Source organism: Ptychodera flava, chromosome 12 (genome assembly GCF_041260155.1).
Source record: "Ptychodera flava strain L36383 chromosome 12, AS_Pfla_20210202, whole genome shotgun sequence".
NCBI classification, from domain to species: domain Eukaryota; kingdom Metazoa; phylum Hemichordata; class Enteropneusta; family Ptychoderidae; genus Ptychodera; species Ptychodera flava.
The window spans coordinates 5,973,621-5,994,928 of NC_091939.1; the positions used below are offsets into that span (position 1 = coordinate 5,973,621).

The 21,308-nt window shown below is 39.4% G+C and overlaps 1 protein-coding gene across 2 annotated transcripts in view; it reads right to left on the reverse strand.

Moving 5' to 3' along the window:
• Positions 1-1,281: 1,281 nt before the first annotated feature.
• LOC139144797 (ras-related protein Rab-35-like) overlaps positions 1,282-21,308 on the reverse strand; it is a 29,797-nt gene continuing 9,770 nt past the window's right edge. The window contains exons 2-6 of one of the 2 annotated variants that reach the window (XM_070715571.1): positions 15,367-15,417; positions 10,499-10,622; positions 8,359-8,483; positions 7,611-7,735; positions 1,282-6,644 (exon numbers count right to left, since the gene is read on the reverse strand). In XM_070715571.1, coding sequence (XP_070571672.1) covers positions 6,513-6,644; positions 7,611-7,735; positions 8,359-8,483; positions 10,499-10,622; positions 15,367-15,417 — 557 coding nt within the window. In that variant the 3' untranslated portion in view covers positions 1,282-6,512. The remainder of the gene's footprint in view (positions 6,645-7,610; positions 7,736-8,358; positions 8,484-10,498; positions 10,623-15,366; positions 15,418-21,308) is intronic. The other variant, XM_070715572.1, reaches the window with a different exon arrangement.

Here is a 21,308-nt window from a genome sequence, read left to right on the forward strand (position 1 = left end):
GAGTTGCTTTCCTTATTACATAGATCAATATTTAAGGGCTATATTCCTCAATTGCAACGGCAAAATATATTTATTACATTCATGGTTGACAACTATTACATTTATGGGTGTTTTTTTTATTACATTAATTTTGTGGTTACCATTTATTACATTTGTGGTTGGCGTTTTCATTACATTTATGGTTACCATTTATTACAATTGTGGTTGGTGTTTTTATTACATTTATGGTTGATTTTTGTTACATTTATGGACGATATTATATTTATGGGTGCATTTTATTACAATTGTGGTTGCTATTACATTTGTGGAGATTATTACATTTGTGGAGGTTACAACTTCAATCATTTGATCTCACTGCTATAAGAAAGTATTTTTTTACAATGTAGAAGTCATGGCTTGATTTTGTGACGGAATATCACCAACGATGGTTAATTTAGCAAATACAAGTTTAGGGTTTTTTCTAAAAAACTACACACATGCAGACACAAGACAAAGAATTTACCTTCCTTGGGCTTATCAGAGACATAAATATCTTGACAAAGGAACTTGCCTTACTCACATGTATCAATTGTTGATTGTCATTCTAATAGATCAGTCAGTAATATCATGCACACACTGCGACTATTTTAGTCCTCACCACTCATAATCTTGTCCTATGCAAAACATATCAGATTTTTTAAGCATGCATTGCTTCATGATCCTCTACTTTGTCTGTTTAACATTTTCCTACAGTATACCATGCAATATGAAAGACCAGATTTTCCTGTTAAATGACGAACTTGCCAAGCAGACAGATATTCAGATTCTGTTTTACAAATCTTTTCTGATCTACTGCTTGTGGGAGCTCATTAATTTGAAGCTCTTGGCGTATGTAGCGTTTTCACTACATGTACCTTATTTTTGTGAAAATCAAAAATTTCAATTTTTACTTGTCGAGTTATAAGTAGGATGGCAGCCGTTTTGAATTTCAACTATCAGAAAGTATTAGGCGATTTGTTTCTCAGTTGTCAAAATTTGTTAAGCGGCCCATGATTGTAATTCTTGCTTTGGAGAGATTGGTTGAAAGTTTCATGAAAGACATGTCGTTTAAGTAAAAGTTTCAATCTTTCAATTTCAACACATGCACTACCTTAAAGATTGCTAGAAGTTTGACTTAGCATCGAATATAACCAATGTTGCAGTGACACGTTGAGTTGGCAACGGTCTGCACTGCCTGGGATCAACCTTGAACTCAGAATATGTACATGACACTCATAACAAATACACAGCAGACACATCAAATTTTCATAAACAAAGTCTGATTTTTTTTTAATCCCAAAGTTGTGAACAAGTGTTACAATTCTAGCTCTATACATACATTATTCTAATATCTTATGCGAGCCTGCTATTGTAAACTATGGTAAACCCCCACGTGGCATCACTGAGTTGCATTATGGGTACAGCATGCAAAGAATTGTGGGGGAAAATATATAATTATTGCTCACAGACATTTTTTCTTGGTGTATAATTCTGCAATCTTGTCCTGGCTCCAAAAATTTGCACATTTCTTACTTAGCAAAATTTGATGAAATTTACATAATGAATGCACCAAATCTAATATATGTAAAATACACCGTCTTGTGTTTTAACTTTAGACCAATATCATTTTATGAGAATAATGCAGACTTCTGTTCTGCTTTTGTTGACTTGACTGACAAAAAACCCTCTTCTTGTAAAGTTTGTAAAGATACCCTTTTCCTGTACAACATAGCATGAAATTGCATGTTTACATTAACCAGTAAATTTTTAGGCTTTAGCTACAAAATGAAGACATTGTTAAGTGCTGCGACTGAACATTCCTTGTTAAGTTATTACAGATAACACATGTACATATACTATGAAAGTTCCAGAAATAACAGAAGAGATAAACCAAAGTTGACAGCATGTGTAAGCCACTTGAAAAAAAAATTTATTGATCCTAACGAGTATTTCATTGTATTTTTATACTTTCACCTTTTTTTTTCAAATCAGACATAAACCTTGTGGCAAAATTTGCTTTGTCAAAATAGTAATATGTGACCTGAATAAAATGTGGCTGTTGAATTATTTTTTAAAATGTAAAACTTCTGTTATAGTGCATCTCCTAGGTAACCACTACAAAGTAAATATGATTTGCATTTTTTGTTATAATTCTTAATTTTGCGGACACAAAGAAATCTTGCAGTTCACAATAGTGACTTTAAGGAAAGTAGCTGTAACTCTTGATACTATTGTCAGTTTCTGTTCGAGAAAACAGGAACACTTTCTTCTTCTTTTGCCTAAAGTATATTAAAACACAAGTTACTAGCCTTTGTAATACAAATTATTGCGTATAGTACACAATCTTATTGTACCAGTCATCAACAATAACATTGGATGTACAGGCTGTATCGAACCCTAGTAACTTTTACATAATTTTGTCAGAAGAACAAAAATTGAATTTTTTCAAACAGAACAAAAAGTACCAGAAAATACATCAAAGTTACAGCTGATTAAAGGGCCAGTAATGCTAACTTTTGATGATTTTTGTCATTATTTTTATTTTGTACGTCAATTGTAAAATCTTATTCTACTCTGCAAAAGATTTTGAAACACAGACTGTTTACTTTGTCACCATGGCATCTATTTGTGTAAGATGCACTCTCATTGTTTACATTTGAATTCTAGTCCGGACCAGAATTCATTTGTCAACAATAACAATGCATTATACACCTGTACAGGTCGAGTTGACAAGCGGAATACTTTGTATCTCAACATACTTTGGGGAGTAGAACAGGAAATTACGATTAACATTAAACACCGAAATTGGGAAAAAATCATCAAAAATTAGCACTACTGGCCCTTTAACAGTAACTGCAATTACTGTATATTATTACATTGTAGTGTGGGCTTCATGTACAGTGTACCTGAAACAGGTCATTCCACGGAGTTTATGTCAGAATCATGGAAATAGGGTATGCCTCTTTTCTGTTTGTTATCTTACTTGAACTTCAAAAGTTTTCAAAAATTTTCATATTTGAAACAAAAAATGAAAACACAAATTAAGTAAACTCACTGACACGAGTGACAATGTAAACTTACCTACAGGTGTAGCTTTATTCTAAATGCAAAGTGCAAAAAATTTCAAGTGCACATATACACAAGCAGCTGGAGCCAGCACACTCCTCATATTTACCCCCTATTCCAAGCCCAATGGACTGACCCATCCTACAGAGCAGCATTGGGCAATACTATAGCATTTAATGAAACGGGGGAAATCTAACAAGCTTTGTAAATTCATAGGAAATGCTCTAAAACGATGTTCTCTACTTCTTGAAAGACGTAATGCATATCAAAGTAAATTTGGAAGATCTATGACATTATCTCAAAGGTAACTGAGTACCACCTGCAGCTAAGTGGAACAATCTAAACAGTACAGACATTCTATGATTTAGTTGGACTGCAATACTATTAGTAGGGGTGATTTCTTTTGTTGCGTGAAAATACATAGCATCTAGATCTAGCAGATAGTGTGAAATCTCTTCCCATGAACAGCAATATCAAAGTTGTCTTTACACTAGAAATATATTTCTGTATTTCGTATATTTCAGCACAGTTTTGACTATGATCGGGAGAAGAATTATTCAAACGTCAGACTTTACAAATATTACATATGATCTGTAAAGGTAAACCTTGTTATACGCATACAGCATCTTGTACTGAAGCTTTCATAGAAGCTCACAAATTAAAAATTACAGAAAAAAACTCATCCATAATAATCTAATGAAATGCACTGGACAAATATGACAGAGAATAATTGCTGCCATTCAGAAAAATTTCATACAGAGGATTTCATTGGTTTATTGATCAAGAGATGCAATCTGATTGGTTAGTTTGGTCACATGTCTATATGCTAATGTAGCTTATAAGAGAAATCATTATCATGCTTGACAGTGTAACAGAGCTTATGTCCAGTCAAATTCGTTATCCGTTTCCTCTGGCCAATTTTCAACAACATTTTTTCTTTTTTCCTTTGTCAGAAGCAACTTTTACAGTGCTTTTATCAGGTTCTGGTCTAAACTGTCTTTTCTTCGCCTCAATGACCAATTTCGTTATTGCACTAAAAATCTGAAAATGAGAGAGTAACTGAGTTAATTTTCAAATTTTTTGTCTTTCTCCAAATAAAGGGCTTTTTACATCCTGTAATTTCTCATTGCCATTTTCTTTTTGCTCGTGATCAATAAAACCATTCTGTAATGGGGCAAACTGCCATTATCATAGAGAAAAATATATAGTCTTTGGTTAAATGTTGCTTTTGTGGATGGAAAAAAGTTAAATATCTTAAATTGGGTAGAATTCATACAGAGAAATGTAGACCACCTACACTGAAGGGAATATGGTATGAATTAGCATAATGTGAAAAAGAAAGCACAACTGCAGCTTACTATGTGAATTACAAAATCTGAAAACGTCATGAAAGTAACAGTTTGTTCAAGTTCAATGTCAGCAACAGTACATATGTGCATTACAGAAAATAGCAAACTACAATTATGATATCTGCACAGCAAAGAAAATGAGATTAATATTTAATGTACAGGATTCTTTGAATTTGGTACAAAGACATGACTGTTTATTTTTGTTATGCTCATTGCATTGACACGATGCGACGATGGTTGACTTTGACATCATTCAATTGGATGTCTATGAACTTGGTACAAAGAGATGACAGTTGTCGTCGTTATAGTTACAGCAATGACATGATGTCATGATGTTGACCTTGGTATCATATGTCAATGACTCTTTCAATTTTACCATTAGACAAATACTTCTATGATGTCATAGAATTACTGCATAATCAATATCGTAATATCATGGTTGATAATTTGGCAGTCTATGAGCTCATACAATTGCAGTATGGTAATATTGTCATGGTCATGTCATGGTTGATTTCTTGACAATCTGTGATATCATCACATATATCAAAGTGCAGTAATGTAACATTACAGTATAATCAATATTAATCCAATCAATGATTTCACACCATCACAACATTGTAATGTCTGTCAAAGATGTTTAAAACAGAAACTTGTGATGTCACATCAGATATGGGATGTATGTGATCTTACGCCAGGTATGACTTGTGATGGTAGCACTCATAAAGTTATGATTCTATAAGATTACCCCACGACACAACAGCTTTTCACACAGCAGGGAAAACCTCATTGTGGTTTCCAAATCTGGCCCTGTGACACGCTGATTGAACAGGTTGGTTGAAGCCTCTACAGCCATCTACCATGTCATTAATCCCACAATGCCACACTACAACCTTGTGATCACCCACATACCATGGAGCTGTGATCAACGCCCCGGTGTCATGTCATAGTCATGTGACTAACACTATGTTGTCATCCCACAACCATATGACCCATTCTATCATATCATGACACAATCATGTGAACAGTCAGTCCCACTGTGTCATGACAGTGCCTTTGATCAATCCTACAGTGCAATGCTGTGTGACCCATCCTTTGCTGTCATGTTACACATTCCATGTGATTGATCACACGATCTGAAGTTAGCTACGGCTTGCCATGGAATCTCATGACATTAAATATCATCTTTGTAATTCAAACAGTGGAGTATAATTATTGAATATACATGTGTTGACATGTGACATCTAGTGACAACATAGTGAAACTGTGTCAATTATTCCCAAAACCAAAGTGCTTGATTTGTAATACAAGAGTTGGCTATATTTTGAAAAATGAAATTCCCCAAAAACAAAAGAATCCACTGAGACTGAACACTTGTGGGTAACGTTCTTAGAAAGAGCTCAATGTATATGTTTGGTATGAGAATGTGGACCAGATGCAGTGCCATCAACGGCACTGTGAAGAAATTTTATGAAACGACACACCACTGTATAGCTTTCTGATGGTGTGAAATATACAGATGCGATAAAGGCTGTGACTAAAATAGTTACGCAATACCCTTAAAAGAAAAACAAAATTATCTTAGATGCGTAAAAAATAAACAATCACTGTGTCATTGTCACTATTACAATGGCAACAAATGAAAAATGGTTGCATATAATACCCTGCCAGCTACAAGCATACTGTAAAAAGTTCCCTACAGCATCTTTATGTACAGACATCTGTGATTGGTTAAGTCATGGTCACATGTAGGTCAGCTGATTGCTACAACTACAAATCAGGCTTGATCCAGAAGTCAGTCTCATTCTGGATGTGACAATATGAAATTAAACCGACCCTGAAAAGTACAGGACAATGAGTGACGACTTTTTCCGACATGGAACGTGAGTAAAAGTCCAAACTTGAAGTTGCCAAATTACGACAAAAAATATGTCATGATATTTAAATTTCATTGTTTTGCTTTTCAATCTTTTTCTCTTTTAAATATATACATGGAATATTATTGTAGCAATTTTCTGAACCAAGTGATAATGACAGTAACACAAGAAACTATTGTATACTATTGTTCATTTCATGTTATGATTATGAACATCCCGAGCATTTGGATTTTTTACGTTTGGAGCTATCAATTTTGATACGATCGTTCTGTTTGCTCAAAAGTTCTGCGTTCCTTTTCTTCTGTTGAAGGACCAGCTGTGTGATTGCATTGAACATCTGAAAAAGTGAAAGAGCGTGATAACAATGTGGTCATTTATTTCCTTACAGAAGTGTGTGTGTGAGTTTTGGGACTGCTGAAAGTTATTGAATGACATGAACTAGCAATGAACGAAAATGTACAACATAGTCTGTGTCGTTGACTCACAGACAGATGAAAAAAGCAAATGTTCAGGAAAATAACAGCAACATTGGATTTAGTTTTAAGTACATCACATATAAAATTACCATAGTGTTACAGTGATAAAATTTATGCGTGAATGAATGAAGCCACAAACTAGTAACCAAAGATTAAAGAAAAAGCAAGAAGTATGTAATTTTTTGTTCTATGTGATGTTTGAAAATTCATTCATCATTTATGGTAACTAAATTTGCATGAGCAGGAATAATGTTTTACAAATATGGTTGCCAGAGAAAGCAATACAATCACAAGGAAATTAAAGGTTCATACACATAGAGTACGACACGACACAACGTTAGTAACTTTACCACAGATGTGTATAATGAACACGACAGTGTTTGTACAAAAACACACATATAGAAGGGATTTAAGGCAGAGGTAGATATGATGGGAAGTGTTCAAATGCTGAATTACAGGAAAAGAGAGAACGTTATAGCGGTGTGCATTGCAAAACAAAACAAGGGGGGATGACAGGACAACGCTGGAAGGGAAAAAGGACTTTGCCGTGTTTTGGATAAAATGCGTCATTCCAGTGTTTACAGAGGACAGTACACTATAAGGTAACCTACAAGACAAGGGGAGAAATCACCGGGTGTTAACAGATTACAATGTGTAAAATCTACAGCTACGCAGACAGAAAACACCTGTGCAAAGACAGAACAAGTGTGCATTAGAGAACTGAAAGAACAAACAAATAAACATGGAGATAAAGCAAATGCAAACCTAGCGGTGTGCTATATTGGGTGGCAACCTTTCAATAATTATGTACAGGAATTTGAACTTACTTCTTCTACGTTTATGTTTTCTTTCGCACTTGTTTCAAATAACTGAACACCCATCTGTTCCGCAAATTTCTTGGCATCATCTGACTCTACCACTTTCTTGTCTGGACAGTCATTCTTATTGCCAACTGAAAAGATGATACATACAGAGAGAGAGAGAGGCAGAGAGAGACAATATTTGTACTTTACAGTTTAGATGTACACACACTGATATACCAGGATTGCAGTTATAATGAATTACGTTACTGGTAAATGACACTACATAGGCTGAATTTGTTGAAGACGAGTGCTTCAGTCTGTGTCCAAGATATGTTTTATTTTTAAATCAGCTACAATCGCTTTGAGGTTCACAATTGACTACTGATACCTAGAGGGCGTTCTTTCAAATCGAAAAGTTCATGGCATCCTATCTTTCCAGTGACAGCCATGCAATATGCACACTTGCATTCACGTCTGTGTTTATATCAGTACATGTATTACTGTTCTATAAAATTATCCCTTTCACTGACAGTCTTTTTCATTGTATTTTGTTCAAGAATCTTGAATTCTATGTAATGATAACTATAGGAACTCCCATCACCTACATCGGAACCTGCATACCTTTCTAATCAGGACAACTGTGTATTACAGACTGTTGCTGCAAAATGAGGAAATTCTAGTAGGCAGGTTTCACTCAACTCTAGTGATTATTTTTCACACATTAGCAGAAAAAGGATCATTAAGACGACATTGCCAGGAAGCTTGTACTCACCCAATATCCTTGCGACATTGTCACAGTTCTGGTCGATTTCGTGTAACCACCTCTTGACATTGACAAAGGAGTCTGCACTTGTGACATCATAAACTACAATCACACCATGTGTGCCACGATAGTACCTGAAAGACACACAACAACACAGGTTAATCCTCTTTCTCCTAAGTTGTATTTATTTTCCATGGTTTGTCTATGGAGCCTGGTAGAGAGAGGATTAATGTGTATATCCAAGGCCATCGACGGCACATAACAGCAATTATACACCGACTGCAGGTAACCCAGAGTTCATTCAGCAAGACCTTGTAATTTTACAAAGAGAAAACCTAGGCAAGATTAGGCTGTGTCAGTTTAGAGTTTATGTAAGATAATAGTCCTTTTTCTCCAAGATATTTAATTCTTTCACTGCCATGGTTTGGCCAAAACCGTTTGTTTATCAAGGTGATATTGTTCACCTGTTTAAGAGGTTAAAGTTCACAAAATTTTACGAGGCTTTCTTTACTTGAAAGTAATCCTCAATTCTTGGTCCACTTCCTGATCAAAGTATCCTCTAAAGTTTCATGGACATGACAAGTCAACTGTCCAATGCCCATCAACAGTCTGAATATGGATGTACCTTTTTGAAGTGTCAAATTTCATTCATTAATTATCGGCAGCCCTTTTAAAAATAATTTCTTACATCTTTTGAGAGGTAGGGAAATCAAAGGAGACTTTCCACAATATTCAATTTGGTTCTGATGATTGGTTGCACACAGAAGCAAGGAGAATCACAGTGGTATGAACTAACATACTCTATCCCTGCTTCATGTACTGGTACTACCACACTCCTCTTTGATTGACAAAAGATCTACGACATGACTTGACATGAATAACTGTCTGATACGACAATACTGCTCTTTAATCTAAACCAACCACATCTACCTTGTAATGAACTTGTCAAGTTTGTGGCGGGAGAAAACTGGTACCCTGTAAACAAAGCTGACCTACATATTTTGTTTACGTAAACACATGTATATCATGGTCTAGCTTACAGTGTTCAGACATGTGTCTTGCTACTGACTACTACCGACAGGCAGAGAGTATGATTTTGTTTGCATTTTGTGAATGGGAAAGTTACAGCCCCCATAAAGGTCTCACTCTCAGGGTCACCACAGGTCAACGGAATAACACAGCTCAAACATCCTCTCAAAGAGAAGTGAAAGGAATTAGGACAGTTAATATCCATGGAAAAGGAGATGTTTTGGATGTCTTGAAGGAATTAACATGCTACCTATACATAACACATATATATCTTAATGCTGGCCTGTGTGCTAGGGTTTTATAGTTCTTCAGAAACGACTACCCGGTATACATGTATGTCAATGGCAAACTGACTGGCTGGGCCATTACAAACCTAAATTATAACAAATTCCATCTTCTTCTATATCGTATTCTATGGGACCTTCAACAACCACCAAGCATTTCTAGAACACATTTGTTAAACATTTTTAGATGATAACTTTAAGTCAAACCCTGTAAATTTGTTCAGTTGACAAAATTATAACTACAAAAATATCTGTCAGAAAAGTAAACTTAGATAGGATGATTTAAGCATAGTGCAATTAAGGGTCAAATTTTTAGACTCCAAAAATCTTGCAGTTCTTTGCTGACATAAGTTTGTGTGGCCCTGTTTTGAAATCTGTTGAGAAAGTTCAGTTTTACCATCTTCTTTTCTGTGAAAGTCAAACATCCTCTTGCTTATCATAGAGTTTAACACTGAGAATGGAGGCCATTTTCAAATATTGATATATTTGAGATAATTTGCTTCAACAATTCAAACATCTGTGGTAAGCTCTGATTTTTATTCACGATGAAAGAGGACAGTTTGAATTATCACAGGGCAAAATGTGAGCAAGAGTTAGACACTCATTTTCAAACTTTTTTACTGCCTTGACCTATGCTGTACCACTTTCAGATGTCAGTGAGTATGTTACACAAATCGATAAAACTTGGTATGTAAGGGAGGCACGAGTCAAAAGAAATGGCAAGGAGGGGTGAATATATCTATCCACATGGGAAGAGAGCAGACATGGTCAGATGAAGAACATGTGTGCTAGATTTTGCAGATTGCTAAATATAGCACTGCTCCACTTTCACTTACGTGGTGGTTATGGTACGGAATCTCTCCTGCCCAGCTGTATCCCATATCTGAAGCTTCACTTTCTCACCGTTCACATCGATGGTTCTAATCTTGAAGTCGACACCAATTGTTGTTATGTACGTACCTGTTTGTTGAAACATGTAAACAACAATAAGAATGTTACAGTATTGATATACAGCTTGCGTATATCCATCTCTAGAATATTACATGTACTATGGGTATTGAAAAACGACAGAATGCTTGAAGGGATAATGTCAGAAATGCTACAGTGGGGAGATTGTTACATTTGTGGAATTGCAACACTTGATAGACAGGCATATTTGGCAAATTGCAACATCTGGGAGATTGCTATTTGTGTATTCAAAGTCAATATGGAAGTTTGAATAAATGAATTGGTAAATGGACCAATGGCCCTCCATAACTCATGAGAATACCAAAAAAATATGAAGAACACAGGAGCAAATCATCTGCTGATTCAAAATCTGCATGTTTGGAGTCACTTTTATGGAAAATGAATTGAAATAATTGTGGCTTCAGTGCAAGAAGGCCATAACAAACATTTTTGGTTGAAATGATTCTTCCTCTGAAGAGAACCTAAAGTGACTTATTACATCGGCCGAAATTCAACAGAGCAAAATCTTTGTATAAAACCAATATTCAATATTTATTGGAAAATGTTTGACAACCACATTACCACTACAGTTACTAAAACATTGAGTTTATCTGGCGGACCTGTCAAATACTGAAATTTGCAGATACAACCTCACTGCACTGATGGAATATTGTGTCCCCCGCATGGTCCCCCTGGATATGTTGACTTGAGACACAGGTAAACTGGACCACCGTATTCTTAAGTCTTGCTGAAAGATGTTTAAACGCTAACTATTCAAATATACTATTGCACAGCTGGATTCCTGGTAATGTGCAGAGGCTAAGAAAGTCGTTTCTGAGACCATCATTATTTCAGTACCGTAAGGTGTCTGGAACTAAAGCTATTCTCTATCTGATTGGCTGTTCTGAAATAATTCAATAAGAACAGTAAGTTCCCGCCAACCAATTAGCTTATAATAAACCAATTGGCTTAAAGCTTCCGAGAAGCTGCATATTAGTGCTACTCAACATGTATGAATTGTTCACTTGCAATAACTTTATCGACATGCTTATTTGCGGGCTGCATTACATAAACCAAGCTAACATTCAGGGTTAGGGTGACTGCATGTACTAGTAGATGACTTTGACTGAACATCTCCGATGTCATCATATAAGTCATCTTGAACACCACCAGTAATACGTCTGGCCACCTATTTACAAATTTTTGATCAATATTCCATTTTCAAGCGGTTGGGTTAGCTTGTCTCACAGAAACTTCCAACAATATTGCATCCAATTGTAGTGACATATTGCGGTGACACACTGCTGTGACACTTTGTGGTGATATATTCACTTCATTGATACCAACAATCATCCAAAAGCTAACAGCCTGAAAACTTCCCCTTTTCTATTCTTTGCAAACTGCCTGTATAGATTTGAAGTTTGATTCTACATTTCACATTTGTCTTTGCTTATAAAACTGAAGTTACTGTCTGTGGTTCTTTTAGAATCAGGAAGTAATAACAAACATATCAGCCTGTTGTGAAATCAAAGACAATGAAGAATGAATTATGACAGCACTACTGCCCACATACAAATTCTTTTCTGTGTACTTACAGATGGAATATGCCTATTAAGAGGACATGGAAATAAGTGGACAAGTCATCGCTGTTGACACAGTCCCCACTTGCACCATTAATTGATATGCACATGTACACTACAATAAAATGTCTGCGTGCCAAGTTTGAATGAAATCTGTTCAGGGATAGTTGAGTTATGGTTCAAAAACATGAAAAAATGGCAACAAAATGGCTGCCTGGATTGGATCGTATCGCAAAATAAATTGATGTGCATACCGGTATGTATGCCACAACTTTATCCTTGCATACAGTTTGAAAAAAATCGGCTCAGGGGTGACAGAGAAAACAGCTGCTGATGGATGGAACAGACAGAACGGACAAGACGGACAGACGAGACCCAATCTATAAGTCTCCGCTGGACTGTCTCAGCGAGGACTAAAAATTACAGTGTAAGGCTAAACAACAGGTAAATAGATCAAAGTAGTATATCCTGAAAATTTTATCACATAATAGCTTTTAGTGAATACATGATTAAACATTGAAAGACAGCAAGATTTCAAAAGCAACTCATTTGACAATGTGTTTTTCCACCCACAGGAGGTCATGCACTAGACTCTCTCACAGCCCCTCGCCTCTTCACCTCTGACCATAATACCGCCCTCAGAAGATGAGCCGAGCGAAGCTCGGCTCAGCGAGCCGGCGAAGCCGGCGAGGTTCCGCTACGCTATACACGGCTGGCTCAGTGAGCGCGCTTGTTAGAAATACCGTTGAGGGCGCATAACTGCGTAGCGAACGAAGGGGCTGTGAGAGAGTCCAGTCATGCACCTAATTTTTGTCCACACCGTGCCGTATTCTGTTATCATTTCAATATCAGGTACATGAAGCATTGCATCAGAGTTCAAAGGTGTGTGGTCTGCATCCTTTACATAGGAACATATCCACAAGTTATGTCCATTTCCATGATACTGTGTTTCAGTAACAACTGATACTGATACCAGACTCCTTGCCCAAGTCACTTACATGCAACCAAATCACTGACACACTTTGCAACTCAATATTTTACACCTTTCGCCATCATGGTTTGGCCAAAACCGAAATGTTTTCAATGGAGATTGCGGAACTTTTTATACAGCATTGGGGGTGAACAGGTTGAATGAAGAAAAAAACAAGTAACTGCCAATAGTCTAACACATCTTCATGCTCTCATGTATACAGTTTGTCGTTAATAATAATATAGTAATTATCAAATAATTGGTCTAGAATTTTTCATTGAATCAATCATCCCACAGGCAGGAGCCTAATTACATGTTATGATGGCAATCTTTTCTCCTGGGGAAGGGTGAAGCAGTGACCAAGTACCTTGTACAAGGGCACAACATCAACTCTGGAACTCCCAACTCAATATCCCACAATCCTGAGTTCGCTACCCTGGTCATACACCTGGGTCTCAACCCTACCATGATCCTGTTTGCAAGTGTTGTACCCAAGGTCACAGTTCAATGATACCTCTGTTTTACAGATAGTTTCTTTATTATCAAGAGTTTGCTGAATATGCAAATTCATCATAACTTATACAAATTTAAGTTGTGCAAACAAACAAACAATTGTTGATATGAACGATTAGCATTTTTCTTTCTTTTTTATGAAAGAGAAAAATTTAGGAAAAATTAGGAGAGCTTTTGCAAACTTGATATGTTTGCACCTTATAAAATTGGAGACACCAACTCAGAATTCATTGACACATTCCAACTGAAGGCTCGCTCTGTCTGTACAAAATGAATGGGGAATATGATATTATGTAATTAGCATAAACCCAGATCAGGAAATTTTATCCATATATCTACAGTGCATTGTACTTGGCAGACCATCTAGAGGTCAGATCCGGGAATTCAACTTTATGCCGGAAGGTCTGTCAGATGAATAAATGTCACACCCCATCATGTAAATTGGAACATGGAAGGACCAAAAGTGCAGAGTACAATCTGCACAAACTATTTTTAGATTATAAACTTTAGGATATTATGAAACTGAAAACACCACAGCAAATCTTTTAGAATTCACATATTTTTGTGCAGTGTAAACTTTAAGTCATTGAAAAAAGATCTATGAGTATAACTTTTAACTTCCGTGGAGCTTATAAGTGTCAAATGTTCCACAATAGGATCTTTAACGTCAGACATTTTGATACCAAGGTTATTTATGGGTGTGACTTTTCGTAATAGCAGTAATATGAGTAACCCTATCCAGGACATTGTTTTCTATTGGCCAATCCAAAGTCCACTTCCTATTTGCAACACAGAAATTACAAATATGTGTCACATCAACCATAAAAAGATACTCAAATTCTCATTTCTATACATATTAGTTCTGCAAATCTGTTTCTAAGGATTCTTCATTTTGTCCTGTCAAATTAATATGGTCACATGTATCCTTGGAGTAAGGTTTGACACCATGGAATGTTTTCAATGTTTCACACGACTATTGACAAGCCAGAGGTCTGCAAATTCATAGTTTGTGGAACGGATTCACCAGATTTCTTTTTGCTGAAACCGGCGGATTGGCAACCTACTCAACCGGTATATACTAAGTGTAATTCCATGGAATAGGAAGCACACAGGACAGTCCGTCTACAATTGCCAAACGACCTCATTCTCCCTATATACAGGTCTGCAAATATAAACTACCCAATGGTTACACTAACCCCATGCAGCATATCAGTATGCACATATCTACGAAGGAAAACTTTGATAATTTATGATTACTTTTAGTCATAAACAAGTGCTCTTTTATAGTCGGTACTGAAAGACATATCTTGGTTATAAAAACTCATAAAGATGGAAACTAAAATTAGATTTTGAAATTCCAAATGGCTGTCATAAACTGGTCAATGGCCATCATTTCCTCACCAGATTGAAACAGTATCAACAGAAGTTTCAAAATAAAGCAAAAAAAAAATCTCCAATTACTTTCATTGTGATAAACTGTCTCAGACCTGAACTGAACTCTCAACCATAGGTCAGTGTTTACGCAAACTTCCCTGGCATGACATGATCTTAATAACATATTGGACATGTTGAAAGGGAAATCTTTGAATGAAATCAAGTCACCTTCGTGACCCTTCCACTCTGTAATATGACTGAGTAACCTTCATAATACTAGTAGATTTAAGTTTTTTATTTAAAGTTTGAAAAAACATACCTGTAAATGTGTTGTCTGCAAACCGCAGTAAAAGACTACTTTTGCCAACACCTGTAAAGACAAAAAAAATTGTTAATTGTTCGTAACTGTTATTAGATTTTGTTCGACATTTTATTGTGTAAAACACCTTATTTGTGTATGCCACAATACAGCAACATTTCCATTTTGTCTAAAATTGACAAAATCAAGAAAGTTGTATTTATTTCAGAATATATGTACATATATGGAGAGTTGCCTAAAATGCCCAATTCAAGTTGCAAATGTGTCAACATACGGTACAGCATCTGAAATAATTAACATGTTATCAATATGTCTCTAAAATGTCAATCTTATCAGAATGAATAGAGTATGGATCCACATTTCCAATATGATGTAATTGCATCATAGAATTACATGATATGACATTTATCTTTCAAAGGTTATTGACACGGCCTGCCACTCTCAGAACCTATCCAGCCACTGGACTTCAGTTTCGTTTCTCATTGGTACATGTATTGTAAATTTATTAGTGACTGTACAGAGTTGTATTTGCTCTGGGAATGAGGGCCTCGACAATGACAAGGCGTTTGGGTGAATCAATACATGTACATGCATCAGAGAGGGAAATAAACCCAGTTTGTGGAATGACCCTGTACCACTACAATGAAGTGAATCATGCCGTGATCACTTTGCCATTCATGTAGCTGAGTCATCGTACCAAACATCAACACACACTGTCCTCAAATTATTCAGTTATACCGCTAGCCTTGCATCAGATCTGTGGGTGTATAGGAGTAAATGTCAGGGATGATCAACCATGTTTTCGCTGTGTGAGTGGAGTAAGCATGGTGTAAACAGCAATGGCTGAACACTACATTGATAATGGTGTAATCCCATAGCTGTGATATAGCCCACTACAGGAATTTACATTCACAAAATTTAATACATCTGAGTGCATAAAAGAGTGAACTTCAGAAAGGACAACAGTCTACACACATGAAAGACTGTCTAACAAGTGGTACATAAATTTATTAAAGAGTGCCATATACATGTTGATGTAACTAGTAGTCTTGTCTCTTTCAGTTTCTGCCTCTACTGATCGACTACTCAAAACTGTTTCTGAAAAATTTCCTCTTTTGAACTCTGGCACCACAAAATTATCCCTTTTCCTGCCGAGCGCCCCTGTCCATTATCCTGCCAAGTCGGTCAAAACCGGCCCCCTTTTCCGTGTCTACAGAAGATAGGCTCTCCTGCACGCTTTCCTGCCAGGCATTTGGCGGGAAAATACCGCATTTTCGGGGTACGATTACCGACCATATACGTGTTAGACTTCAAAATTTTTGCATGCCCGTATAGAGGGGCAACCGCTGATGAGGTTGTGTCCAGAAAATGACGAGGTCACGGGCGTTGTTTGCCCGGGGGACGTGCACTTTTATGCCCTTTTCTAGCTTACTTTCGCGGAAGTAAAGCTCGTTCGCCGGCACGCACGGCCACACCGGGGAAACGTCACCTCTCTCGTGGGTTAGTAGAAGACCCAGGGGTTAGTGCTATGGGTGCGGGAGCACCCTCAAACCTGTCCTGTTTCCCCTGGGTTGTGTCACTTGGCCACGTACTTTGAACGACTTGGAAGAGTCGCACAGTGCAGTCTGCTTTGACGTAGTGTCAACGACATAGTTCCGCCATTGAAGGAAGGCGTGTACGTAGTTTGGCCAGTTCAGTGAACACTTAGCTCGTTAGTGTTACCGTTTCCTAACAGGTTAGTTGTGCAGTTGTTACTAAGGTGCAGTTTTGTACCACCTTAGCTTGGACAGTGCAACTGCTCTATGCACTACCCTATGCACTAACCCCAACGACAGATGGTTGGTACAACGTCTACGTCGCACGAGCACAGCCTCCGTTGGGCTGTGCCCCTCCCACGTGATACAACGCACGTTCATCCATTACTATAGCGTCCTTACGGATCTGCCAAAAACGAAAGTGGGGGTAAAAACAAAACAAACGAAAATATGCGATCCATAGATAGTATTTTATTCGGGAATAATTTACATTATGCCGAACAATAAATCTCGGAGTCTGTCTCGACGTCCGAGTGCATGGTCCGTGTTTCAAAAATTACAATCGGGGTGGCAGATCCGTGTTTCAAAAATTATAATAGGGGGAATTGTACAAAATAATCCGTCTAAACAAAACAAACGAAAATATGCGATCCATAGATAGTATTTTATTCGGGAATAATTTACATTATGCCGAATAATAAATCTCAGAGTCTGTCTCGACGTCCGAGTGCATGGTCCGTGTTACAAAGATTACAATCGGGGGATTGTACAAAATAATCCGTGTTTCAATTTACAATCAGCGGGATCGTAAAGCACAAACAAACGGCACAACCGTGCTCAAAATGTGATCATGGTCCGTGTTCAGAATACAGTCAAGCCACTGTTAGGCGAAGCTGTCCCCTGTCCGTTATTTACGTCGGGTTCTCTTGCTGATGGGTGTCGTCGGGGCTGTGTGAGTAGAGGTCTGCACGCCAATGCTCCTCTTACCTCGTAGCATCATGCGATGATGAAAAGCCGCAAAACACTCGCCCTCGTGAAGATGAACCCCGCACAGACTACATCCTTTGGACGTCTCAGACAGTCGTCCGCTCGCAGTGGTCTTACCCTCTCTGCTGCATACTTTACAGCATTTCTGCCGCCCCTCCAAACGGCTGACAACGTGCATCGGCTGATTTTGTGGATTGATGTACGAGGCAAGAGAAACGTGGCCTCGACCTCTCTCACACTGGGCTGCGATCGCCCACAATAACCGCCAATGAGTTGTTTCCCGACACGCAGATGAAACATCTTATGGTCAGCTTACTATCAGGGTGTACATGCTTGAAGCATATATATGCATTTACCAGGGCAACATCAATCAGGTAACATGCCAGATATGTCCACCATCTGTGGTTCTTGCGCCCAGTGTGAAAGTACTTGCGCTTCTGGTTGGCTCGGTCGACGCCTCCCATGTACCGGCGATAATTATACAGCGACAGAGGCACTTGTCGCCGCTCGTCTCCCTCCCCCACTGGCACGCACTCCAAGGGTGGATAGACCGTATTCAAGATCAGCACCTGAGCGTTACTATCCTGATAAGCAGTGATGTTAAGACGAGAGTCCGTTCTGGTCGTGGCTTTCATATCCCAACAGACAGAGGAAGGCGCTTCCTCTTACCCGGCGGAATTATTGAGGGGGCATGGTGCGACGATTACGGCGGTTAAAACTCCCGACCATGTAGATCCCGGTCTCCATCAGCTCTCTAGCAGTAACGACCGTGCTAAACAGGCTATCACAGAATAGGCTGTGATTATATCCACAGAATGGCTGGACCAGCTCCATCGTAATTCTTTTCACCACACCTCGCTCCTGCCGTCTCCCATCAGTCCGATCCCGAAATTTCACACCTAGGTACGGTGCAAAGTTAGCGATGTATGCAGTGGTGGAGTCGCACAGCTGCCATATCTTGAAACCGTCTCGATCAGGCTTATGCGGTAATCTCTGCTTAAATTTAGAACGGCCCTTAAATCGCACCATGCCCTCGTCGATGGAGATCTCTCTACCCATCTTATAATTATTTACGCACCGGTCAACTATGGGCTCCATCCATGGATTGATTTTATACAGGGGATCCTCCTGACACCGACGTCGGCGGCGTGCCTCATCAGGATCACGACGTGGATCGTTCTCTGGGTCTGCCAGATGAAAGTATCGCATAAGCTGCTGAAAGCGACTGCGGGTAATCACAGTAGAAATACCCTGGTTTCTCAGAAAGGGATCGCTTGACCAATAATCCTCCACTGATGATTTACGGTCGACACCCATACAGACTAAGACGCCAATGAACGCCTGCACCTCTTGGTAGTCAGCGTTACGCCAGTATTTATCTATTTTCCTAGCGATATATCGCTGGTGGAATTTGGCGTATTTATTAGTCTCCTCCTTGGCCAATCTGATCAGTGTAGCTGGAATAAACTTAAAAAAGTAATCGAGCTCACGGGAGTGGCTGGGCAAGGTGAAAGTCGGTCCTCTCTCATGGTCAAAATCGGTCTCCTCAAATATATTAGCATCGGTAGTCTCCGACATACGCCAGACAGGAGGGGTGTCGTCCTCCGCCAACACAGCAGCAACGTCATCATCGTCGTCAGAGCTTGCCTCACCTACATACTGCCTGTCATAAAAGTCATCGTCCTCTGCCGCATCCTCGTCAACCTCCGAGTCAGACTCAGCGGTGATATCACCGTCGTCTGGGCGTCTGGGCCTGAACTCGCCCGTAGCGGCATCAAGGATCATATCTGGCTCAAAATCAGGTGGGCTATCCTGATAACGAACCCTCCGCACTATCTTTTTCGGCGGGGACATCGCAGCACACGAAACTATGGCAGGAGCGGGCTGGCAGCCTCTGCTGATGACGAGGACTCAAGCTCTTTCGCACTGGGCACAGGAACCTCTCCTGACGCAGGATGAGGGCTCATAGTACGCAACAGGTGGTGTCTCTCCCGGAGCAGCCGGGGGAGAACCAATGGCATCAGCCGTCTCGTTACTCACTGTCTCACTAGCAGCAGCAGACGTAGTCTGTGCAGGTGAAGTATCTCCCACAAGAGCAGATGTAGTCTCTGCAGGTGAAGTAGTCTCTCCCGGAGCAGCCGGGTGAGAACCACTGGCAACCGGTGACCCGTCATCATCCTCATCGGCAGAACGATCGTCTTACGTTTACGCTTACCACTGGGTTTTTCAGCCGGAGATAGCTTCGCCTTACGGGAGCGTTTCTTGCCCGACATCTTAGAACGTTTACTAGGGACATCACAACGATCGCTACCACTACCGCCCGGAGACTCTGCATCTTTGAGCTTCAGTCGTCTGCTCGCCTTCAGAAAACTTTTGCGGTCCGTCAAGCTCATGTCTGGAACAGTGTCGACAGACTAGCAGGTCCCTCCCTTTTAAAGCCACAGGGAAACAAAGCCCTGGACATGATTGGACGCAGGGATGTTAATATATGCATCCACCTGTTATTATAATGGACCTACGGCAATCAGTCCACCAACCGGCGCTGACATTCCTACCCGTCATGTAAATTGCCTGTCCGCACCATTTGATATGCTAATAATACTCATTTGGGATGCAAATCCCTCGAGCACTTAGCATAACATAGTCAATGTCATTAGCATCTCAACTTGACATTCCGTCCAGCTGGGTACGTGGCATGCGCACCTGCCACCCAAGGACGTTGGCCCAAGCCCATGTTTAGTACGGGTGGGAAACCCGTATCTTTAACCTCATGTCCCTTCTAAGTACGCCTGCGCAGGGCGTATTGTCATCCAAGTCGGTGACAAGCCAACCCGACAGATCGCCCATTAAGCAGTAATGGACTGGCCGTCTCGTTCTTGTACGGCAACGAACAGTGCTTCAGCGGCTTGTTTAGGTCATAACCGTCGCCTGCCGAGCGGCTTACCCAACTAAGGCGGTCAAAGATGAAGGATGCCAAAATTGTCAACGGCTGTCTCGGCCTCGTCCGTTGGGCAAACATGGCTCCTTCAAATAACGTGGCCAGCACGTCTACGTCATCAGCGGTGATGACGACCCGTCATTGACGCCCGAGTGCGTAAAACTCGGAATATACCGACAGGTACCTCTACCTGAGTCGGTCATACTACGGTATAAACCAAACACAGGTCTGCCAACTCCCGTTAGACTCGGCCGTTAGCCGAACTTCACAGGGACAACATAGGCGTAACAAGTCGGTGAACAACGGTTCACGCACCTAACCGCAGCCGCCAAGTCGGTGAACAATGGTATCAAATTTTGAGGCCATGTTCCTGAATGGCAAGGCTGAGGCGGTGTGTTTTCGTTGCACGGCTTGAACGTCTAGAGCCAAGTGCAGCCGACAACGTCCGACATCTGAGTGGGTAGTCTTTTCGAGAAGGTAAC